The 9467-nt window shown below is 39.8% G+C and overlaps 1 protein-coding gene across 1 annotated transcript in view; it reads left to right on the plus strand.

Annotated features, from left to right (window-relative positions):
• SIK2 (salt inducible kinase 2) overlaps positions 1-7900 on the plus strand; it is a 115951-nt gene extending 108051 nt beyond the window's left edge. The window contains exon 15 of the mRNA XM_077249755.1: positions 299-7900. Within this exon, the coding sequence (XP_077105870.1) occupies positions 299-857 (559 nt within the window). The 3' untranslated portion in view covers positions 858-7900. The remainder of the gene's footprint in view (positions 1-298) is intronic.
• The last annotated feature ends 1567 nt before the right edge of the window (positions 7901-9467 follow it).

The following is a 9467-nucleotide window of genomic DNA, read 5'->3' on the forward strand; positions in this document are numbered from 1 at the left end:
GGAGATCAGCCACTGCCAGAGGTCTCTTGAAGCAGCTTCTTGCCCTACCAAACAGAGCATACTGGGGAGTCAGGAGTAAGAAGTCATTGAGCTTATGGATAATCATACGTTTTCGTTCACAGCTTGTCAGTGTTATTGGCAGATTTCGGTACCTTTTTAAAGTATAATCCGACCAGGATAGTCTTCAGATTTTGTGTGGTTTTGATTCTTTGTAGCAGTTTATTCTTATATTGCATCCCTGTCTTTTTTTAATTTTGTTTTTCTGGCTGTGTAATTAATTTAGTTTTCCACCTTACAGGCTGCACCAGAAGAGGCTTTTCCTGCAGAAGCAACCCCAGCTGCAGGCTTATTTCAACCAGATGCAGATAGTGGAAAACACCTACCCACTTCAGGGGCAGCAGCTCCCGTTGTCACACCAAGAGTCCGTACAGCAGAACCAATTCAGCTTGTCTCAGCCGTTGAGTCCAGTATTGGAACCCGCTTCCGATGAAATGCAATACGATCCGTTCTTGAGTCAGTATCACAAGCTGCATTCCCAGCAGATGCAACATATGGTACAGCCGAGCCAGCCACAGGTCCTAAGTCAGGTTCACGTGCAGCAGCCTCCCCTACACTATGCCTACCAAACGTGTGACTTACAAGGGGTGCCGCTGCACGAATCGGAATATACAAACCAATGCCAGTATTCCTTAGATCCTAGTCAACAAAGCGGCTTGGCATTGCACCAAACCCCGGCTAGTCCACCAGGACTCGATCCTCAAACATCTTACAAAACATTGAACCTCAATGAGCCTTACGACTGTGAGATGATGGAAACCGTTGACTCTCAGCACAGTGGCTATGTTCTAGTCAATTAGTCTTTAGGAAGACACGACAGTAGATTTTTAAGACGTAGGAGGAGAAAGTTTACTTGTAACTACTTTTTTCTTTTGCCGGAACAAAGAAGAAGAAGTCTACTTGATAAGGAATCTGGCTTACAGAGCAGAACTGTATCCATGGATTTCTCGAGTCCTGTAAACTTGGAGAAAAATAAGGCGTCTTGCGAGGAATTGGTTTACAAGCACGGGAAAGATGCTGACAATAAAAAGAAATACCAAACTCTGCACGCCGGTCCTTAAAGGACCTGCAATATGGAGCTGTCGTATGACGAAGCACCATCGAAAAGCAATATATAGATTTGTTTTTTATCTTCAGGAAAGAAAAAAAAAATGTAAACTGACCCTTCACCACCACCATCGCCACCCCTCAAGGTGGCAATCAAAAACTTCTTAATGGATTTTAGAAAAACCTTTAATCTAAGCTACTGAGATGGGCAGCAACACCAGAAGACATGGAGAAGCAAAAGGACTAACTCTAGTGACCGGATACTACACTACTGTTGGAGGAGGTCCACATGTTATGGTGAACCACAAATCCGCGTGAGCCTCTTGGGAGGTGGCACCAATTGGACTTCAGTTTGCTGGAAGTAAAAATTTGACTGAACAGAGAATAAGCTTCCTGTATTTCATAAACAATCGTGGGTTTGAGATCCCTGATCCTGTTTGGCAGAATCCCGTGATGTATCGTACGTCGGTGGTGAAACACAGAGACTTTCTGTAGGGTTCCTCCTGCCCGGAGAGGCAGAAGGGTTTTAGGAGATAAAACAATTGTTACGAAAAGCGTCAACTTTTTAGCATAATGAAGAAATGATAATCTCGACTGTGTTTTCAGGTCGCAGTGATACCATACGTTGCTGTTTGTCGACAAAGCTTTGTACATTTGGTAAACTGTTTAGATTTTAGTCAGGAAAACTCGAAACAAGCTACAAAAAAAAAAACTGTGTGATGTGCGGTAGTTTTGTGCCTTTATGGGTTCTTTTTCATAATAGAGTAAACTTTTTCTTTTCTTTTTTTTTTTCGGATGACAACCAGATAGGGCCATCTCCCCCCACCCCAAACCTTCTCCCTTCTCCATTTCTATCAATGCTACATCCAAAGTCGATTTCAGAGTTTGTGTGTATGTACGTCTGTTCCACTGTGTGGAAAGCAAAAAGCTGTCGAGTTCAATGTTTTTTTGTTTTTTTGTTTTTTTTTCGATCGCTCATTTGTAGAAAGGAAATGTTTTAAAGAAGTATTATAGCAATATTTAATTCTATTTAATGTCATGAACTGTTGATATTAATCGTGGCAATTTGATGTTTTCATGAAGACGTTTGAAGCAAGGGGAGTTCTTGTACCCCACCTACAAGTTGATCGAATGAGTAGTGTTGGATTTTTAGGTTACTCTAGCTGGAGATGTGACCTCCGATTCAGTATATCTACCAGATCACATGTTGCACTTTCTATAGAGTCGAGCTTTTATATAGCCATAATGTGGTAGATCGTTCCATTATATCGCCACCTCTTTTTTTTTTGGGGGAAAAATGAGAAGACAAGACCATAGTATTAATTCACTTCCGCCTCCTCCTATATATGAGAATGGAGATCTGTCGTGTGCTTTCGCAGACACTAATTTACCGTGCGCCTTTCAATTCAAAGTCTTTTTGATACGCCATAGAATCATATCAGAAAGTTTTATCCATGGCTGTCTGGGTCCTGGGACCTTCACAAGTCTCTAAAAAGTTCCTTAAAGGGGATGTCCATTCTCAGACATTTATGGCATATCCGCAGGATAAGATGCGAGGACACTTCTTTATTCCAGGGGGCACAAGATGAGGCCCCATTGAGAATATCTTCTGCCTATGCCTTAAATATCCAAGATGGGAATATCCTTTAAATAAAAATGTAATGAGTAAGGGGGATGTCCTAATTCTCCCCTGAAGACAGATTTAAGTAGATCGAAGGGTGGGGCATGTTGAATTTTACGTGTCAAGGGAGATAAATTGTGGTCAGAGGTGTCAGACAGCATCTTATTCCAATTTCTCCCTTAGAAACACATGCACGCTCAGCCCAAACGAGCGCGCATGTGTATGTTGAGATGAGTAACTGTATGACCACCTTTTAGCCCCTTATTTCTAGTCATGGTTGAAGATAACTCCGTTACCCATCCCATTGCCATCTTCAGACATATTCTATGGCATATCAAAACATATAAATGGACTCAAAGATACATGTCTCCGGAGTTAAGAAAAAGTTGTATTTTATTTTAGAAATGGTGCCACCCTTCACTGTGGGCTGTGTCTGGTATTGCAGCTCATTTCAGTAAATAGGTCTGAGCCACCATATCAGCGCTCCTTTTTTTTTTTTTTTTAACTTCAGATAATCCCATTATACTGCCCATAACCCAAAGAATCCGATTTGTTACTGACATTGGCCGAATCGGGGTATAAATCTAAATCGGTAACTAAGATCCAAGCCTGATTCATTATGGTCTTTATGTAGGTTCTTGAAGTGATTTTTTTTTTTTCCATAGAAAAATCTGATTAATAATTCTGTTGAGAAGGGGCGTGGCTTGAATACGCTGCTGCTTGGTTACCGACCCACTTTGTTGCCTGCACAATACTAGTGTAGCATTTCAAACTGGTTACCATGGATACACTGTTTAAAAGTTACAACTTACATGTACTTGTTAACTGTCTCGGAACACTGGAAATCCTCCTTTCTGAGACCTCCCAAAATCTTCCGAGAGTGGCACTTTGGGACGGTCTCTTCTATGGAGGGGATTTGGCTTTAAATCAAAACCTGCATTCTTTGCAGTGACCTCCCTTTTTAAGGGCTTGCCTAACAGTTGACAAATATGCTTTTTACAGTGTTGCCAGGCAGCGCAGTCCTTAACAACCCGTCTAGTCTAGCTGTAGACTTCCGAGCTGGCACTGGTACTGAGCTACAGGCAAAAAATAATGGGGAAATGAGGCTTGGCAGTAGTCATGCCACACTTTTTTTTTTTTTTTTTTTCCTTCTACTGAAAATGCTAGTTTTTTTTTTTTTTTTTGAATGTTTAGCTGTAGAATATGTAGAATTATTATATTTAAGACCATAAAAATTAAACCCAGTGGTCAGATGATTGCAAGGTACAAAAGAACCAAGTTTAGGATTTTGCTCTTTTATTTATAAAATCACGCATTTGTTCACATATGGAAATTGAATGTTTTTTTTGTTTGTTTTTTGGAAATAAATGACAAATTCTGACACGTCACCAATTAGTACTAATTTTACTAAAAGACAAGAGTGAAGGTGCATCATTTCATATGGGAGCTGCTAAGTTTTATTTTATTTTTACTGGTCATTATAAATTTGATTTATTTACCCATTTGTTTAAAGGGGGCCTTTCAGAATATCAGATTGTGCCTATATTTTATAGAGTGCGGACTACTTGATGGGAGGGAATAAGATGTATCTTGGGTATCTGTCTCCTCCCTGATTATTTAGCGGGGACTGCAGGGGAGGGACTCCACCGGAATAAGCCCACCCATGAGTTGTGGTCACCACCTGCCCACGAGGAATCATTATAATTAAAGGAGTTGTCCAATAAAAAATATATATATTCTGAAATCTGTGCCCACCCATTGGTTACATCTGGTATTGCAACTCAGATCCACTTATTTGAGACCTCTTTCTGAGATAATAAAGCACACATTTTGGTTTTTTTTTTTTTGTTTGTTTTTAATCGCATATAACTTCTTTAATTCAACTGGCATAAAATCATCCATTCTGACAGATCCCTTTTACCTTTTTAATTCTGATTTGTCATATAATTCAACAGAATATTCTCCAAATCAAAGACACAGAAATAAATAATGCAATTTTCATCTATTTTAAGCAATATCTTCCCAATTTATTTTTTTTTAGTTCATGTTTACAATTGAAACAAAAACAATACGCTTTAAAGATTAGCTATACGATATGATGGGATCAAAGTTCTGTGCTGATTGTTTCACATATCTAAAATGGTTGGTGCTCCTGCGGCCACCACTAGGGGGAGCTTAGAACCTGTCTGCAGACTGTGTTTTTATTGAGTTGAATGTATAACCTGTATGCGTTGAGCTCCTGGTCTCCCTCTAGTGGTGGCTGCAGGCAGATGGAAGTTTATGTTCTAGATCTGTGCCCATGAGGGTAAATAGAAACTCCTTGTTAAAATTAAAGCTCCGGCTGCTATGAAGAAAGATTAAGACTATTAATTGGCTCAAAACTTTAGACCTACAAATGACATGGTGTTAAAATATGGTTATTAAACATCATATAAATACAAATAAATAAAGTGCACTCCTGATCTATCCAAAATGTCCTATTAATTTTTTTTTTAGATTGCATTTCATAATGAGAAAGATCGGTCAATCTAGGAGGAATAACGGAGGAATGGCACAATTATTATTTCTGTGAAAAAGTGCACTAGAACTGTTTTATGGAGAATACTAGACTGACATGTTAGGAGTGGTGACAAGCCCCTTTAAGGCTCCATTTCATATGTGAGCTGTATATTAAAGGGAGGCTGTTGGCACACAATGACTGTTCAAACCAAGCACAGGCACTCGGTGCACCCTTAGGGTGGCCGAATAGTTCAGTGCACCTTCCCATATAATTGTTTTCTCTCTACCTCTGCCCTTCTCTGGCTCATATATAGCCAGAGCTGTCAATCAGGGTAGAGGAGGACGGAGATGAATGCAAAACAGGTAGGTTGGAAAGAGCCTGGAACGGCTGGGCCACCCTAAGGGTGCGCTGAGCTCCTGTGCTTGGTTTGAACAGTCATTTTGTGCTGACAAGATTCCCTTTATCCCAGATCCCACGAAATAAAGATGCATGAAGTTTCCTAAATGGCGCCTTTAATTGGCTTTTCTGTGATTTTATTATTTTTTCAAACCTGACCCTAGTATAGAGGGTGTAATAAAGTAATGAAATAACTTTTATTGACACCTCGAATTTTCTTCCATTTCAGCAGTCCCAACCACGGGTCAAATGGATGAGGAATATATCAAGTTCACTTTTTCAACAATTTTTCCACCTAAAATAAATACTGATATAACATTGCAAATGGTTATTTATTAAAACCACTCTACCGTCTTGTGTGTACAGCTCTCATGCAGATCGGCATGGTCGGAGACCACAAACAAACCCTGTGTAGTCTGCGCCGTCACATTTCCTTCAATCTTCATGTAGGAGAGAGTCAAGCTGTAGAATCAGACTACAAGGGTTTGTTTGTAGTCTGTTACCATGGAGACACATAGGCCTGTATAGGAGTTGTATACACAAAACAACAGATTTTATTTTTAATCAAAATGGCAGCATTTTATATTCACTAGAGCAATTCAAAATTTGGCCCCAAGTGCAAATAGCCTTACATACAAAGTACAAATCCAGCGACTGATGGAGACCTCCAGTCTGTTGCCTTTCATTTAATATGACAGTGTTTTCTGTTGTAAGCAATACCGTAAAATAACAACTAAATTATTTTACATTTCTTGTATGCAGGGGGATTTATTAAGGTTTTTTTATTTTGTATGTAGGTTTATTTTGTCCAAAACTTTCATTTTTGTTACGGTGAATATTGTGACCCGAAATCAGTCCATTGATGCGTTCATACAATTCGTGATATAAAAATGGCTTTAGTAATGAGGATTATAAGCTCCTCTCCTTGTTTTAGGAAATAAAGAAGAATTCTTTAAATTCCGTTTCATGAGATCTGGACTTTACCTTATTAAAATGCCGTCATTTCTCGGAAAGAAAATCTGGATTGATTTTTTTTCATTTTGTTTTGGGCTGTAGTGTTTATATACAATGACTGATGGGACCTCTATATACAGTAGATAACACAGGATCCACCATTCACAATAGGTGATGTCACAGCTCACCTCCTCCTGTACAATGACTGATAACACCTCTATATAAAGTAGATAACACAGGATCCACCATTCGCAATAGGCAATGTCACAGCTCACCTCCTCCTCCTGTACAATGTCCTTTTACCTTGATGAGAGCATTTCATTAAATACTTGACATGTTTGACCCTTTTTTTAACCAATGTGTTGGGGATATGACTTTGTGTAACTAATATAAAGGTATTGCAGCTTAAGCATAACATTTCCAACCCCTTCAAATACAATTCATTGGGGTCTGGTCAGTTTTTTGCTGCTAATGTCCATGTGCCCAATAGGAAGTAGGAATCTAATACTAAACCCAGTGTACTCACGGGTGATTGACAGCAGCAGTTCGCCCATAGTTGTAGATTCTCACTATGAATATTTATAGGCAGTGAGTAGTGATGACAATTTTCTAGGAAATAAGATACTTAAATGTGAACACAATATGGGAATTGACTAAGAAACACAACACTTTAATATATCAGGTGGTCTGAGAGGCTTTGAGCAATCCTAGTGAAAACCTAATTTTTATTGGAATTTCCCTTTAAAACAAACTTGCAAATACCAGCTTGTGCTGGGTTTAGGAGTCCAGTGGGCGGTGTACATAAAGAAATGGCTTCAATCACTGATTAAGACCGCCCACTGGACTCCTACACCAGAATAAGTAAGGACTTGCATCAATAAAGGGTCCTACTAAATCCTTTTTTAGAAAGCTTTTTATCAATCTGCTCCACTCCTCCTGCCACCAGGGGATCAGACCTCATAGTAAATGTGATGGGTTCACCTTGAAGATGCCCCCATCAGCGGTAATAAAAGTAAACTATTTTGCTCTTTCGTCGTATCAACCATAATGAAATATTTCAAAGTTAAAGTTTCCGTGTTCGGCACATTTACCCCAATGTACAGCTCAAACTAAGAAAAAAAAAAAAAAAAAACACAAGAAAACCCTCACAATAATTTACAATTTTGTGTGTGGACATTTCTGGGTTAAGAGGCTTTTCTAATGAGTTGAGCGGTCCTAGAAGATCTCTGGGTACCGTCTTCCATTGTCGTTTCCTGGGTAGTCTGATGAAATGTCCCAATTAAGGGAGTCGTTATACTGTTTTGCTCTCATCGCACAGGGATGTTGTCAATTACAGTTATTGCAGCAGATAATGCGGTTTGTGAAATAATAAAGATGTTTCGGTAAAGAGTATTGCAGCATTTTCCACCATTGTGGCGGTACTTTGTACTGACGGTGTATCTAGTCAGTACACTATCTCTAATGCATTTGTTTCCAATTACATGTATAGACAAAACAATCAAGGAGGCTCTAATTTTGATACTGGGTTTTGCTACTCAGAACAAAGGGGGGTCTTATAGTTTCTGACTCCATGACCCCTGGGGCCATGCCCGGAGCCAGGCAAGCTAATTAAAAGTAGAGCAAAAGAACGTCCTAAGAAGCAACTCAGAGGACCGTGATGCAATGAAAAACCTATGTAGAGGAAAAGTCCTCCAAACACAAGGTCTGTAAAGAATGGACAATTTTACTGAAGCAAAAACAGAAAATGTAAAAGCTTTAAAAATGGAGATGTTAACAGACCATACTGAAAGTGAAAAAAAGCAAACGCTCAGCAATTAATTAGGTGTGTCTGAAATGTAGTATATTGTGCAAAACCGTGCAGGTCAGGAAGAAATTAATAGACAATCAAATGCACAAGATTGTAGCACTGACAAAATGGAATCCTCATAGATAAAGTGCAAATAATGCAAAAAGGTCACAAGCAATGGTACTGGACGGTGCGGGGGTTTGTCTCTGGTAACTCCAAGGAAATAAATTGTATGTAAGTAAATAGAGTAATTTAGTAAAATAAACATAATATCCCCCTGACGCACGTTTCGGCAGTTCTTCCTCAGCAGGGACGCACCAATGCTCCAATCTTGTGTATTTGATTGTTTATTAATTTGAGCCTGACCTGTACGGTTTTGCACAATATACATATACATTTCAGACACACCTTATTAATTGCTCAGTGTTTGCTTTTTTCACTTTCTATATGGTCCTTTTACATCTCCGTTTTTAAGCTTTTAAATGTTCTGTATTTGCTTCAATAAAATTGTCAATTCTTTATACACATTGTGATTGGAGGACTTTTGTGTTTTTTTTTTTATTAGATGTAGAGCCATCCATGTCTCATAGGTGGGAAAATGTTCACACGGCTCCCATCTTGCTGCCTCGGAAAATTAACGTGACCGCAGCACATTTATTTTCTCTTCTCTAGTTGGCTTAAGGCCCCGTCTCAAGCGATTTACCAACGATCACGACCAGCGATATGACCTGGCCGTGATCGTTGGTAACTTAAGTCGTTGTGTGGTCGCTGGGGAGCTGTCACACAGACAGCTCTCTCCAGCGACCAACGATCAGGGGAACGACTTCGGCATCGTTGAAACTGTCTTCAACGATGCCGAAGTCCCCCTGCAGCACCCGGGTAACCAGGGTAAACATCGGGTTACTAAGCGCAGGGCCGCGCTTAGTAACCCGATATTTACCCTGGTTACCAAAAAAAACAAACACTACATACTCGCCTTCTGATGTCCGTCAGGTCCCTTGCCGTCTGCTTCCTGCTCTGACTGAGCCACCGTACAGTGAGAGCAGAGCGCAGCGGTGACGTCACTGCTGTGCTCTCACTTCTCACTGTACGGCCGGCAGTCAGTG

Source organism: Ranitomeya variabilis, chromosome 4, assembly GCF_051348905.1.
Source record: "Ranitomeya variabilis isolate aRanVar5 chromosome 4, aRanVar5.hap1, whole genome shotgun sequence".
NCBI lineage: Eukaryota > Metazoa > Chordata > Amphibia > Anura > Dendrobatidae > Ranitomeya > Ranitomeya variabilis.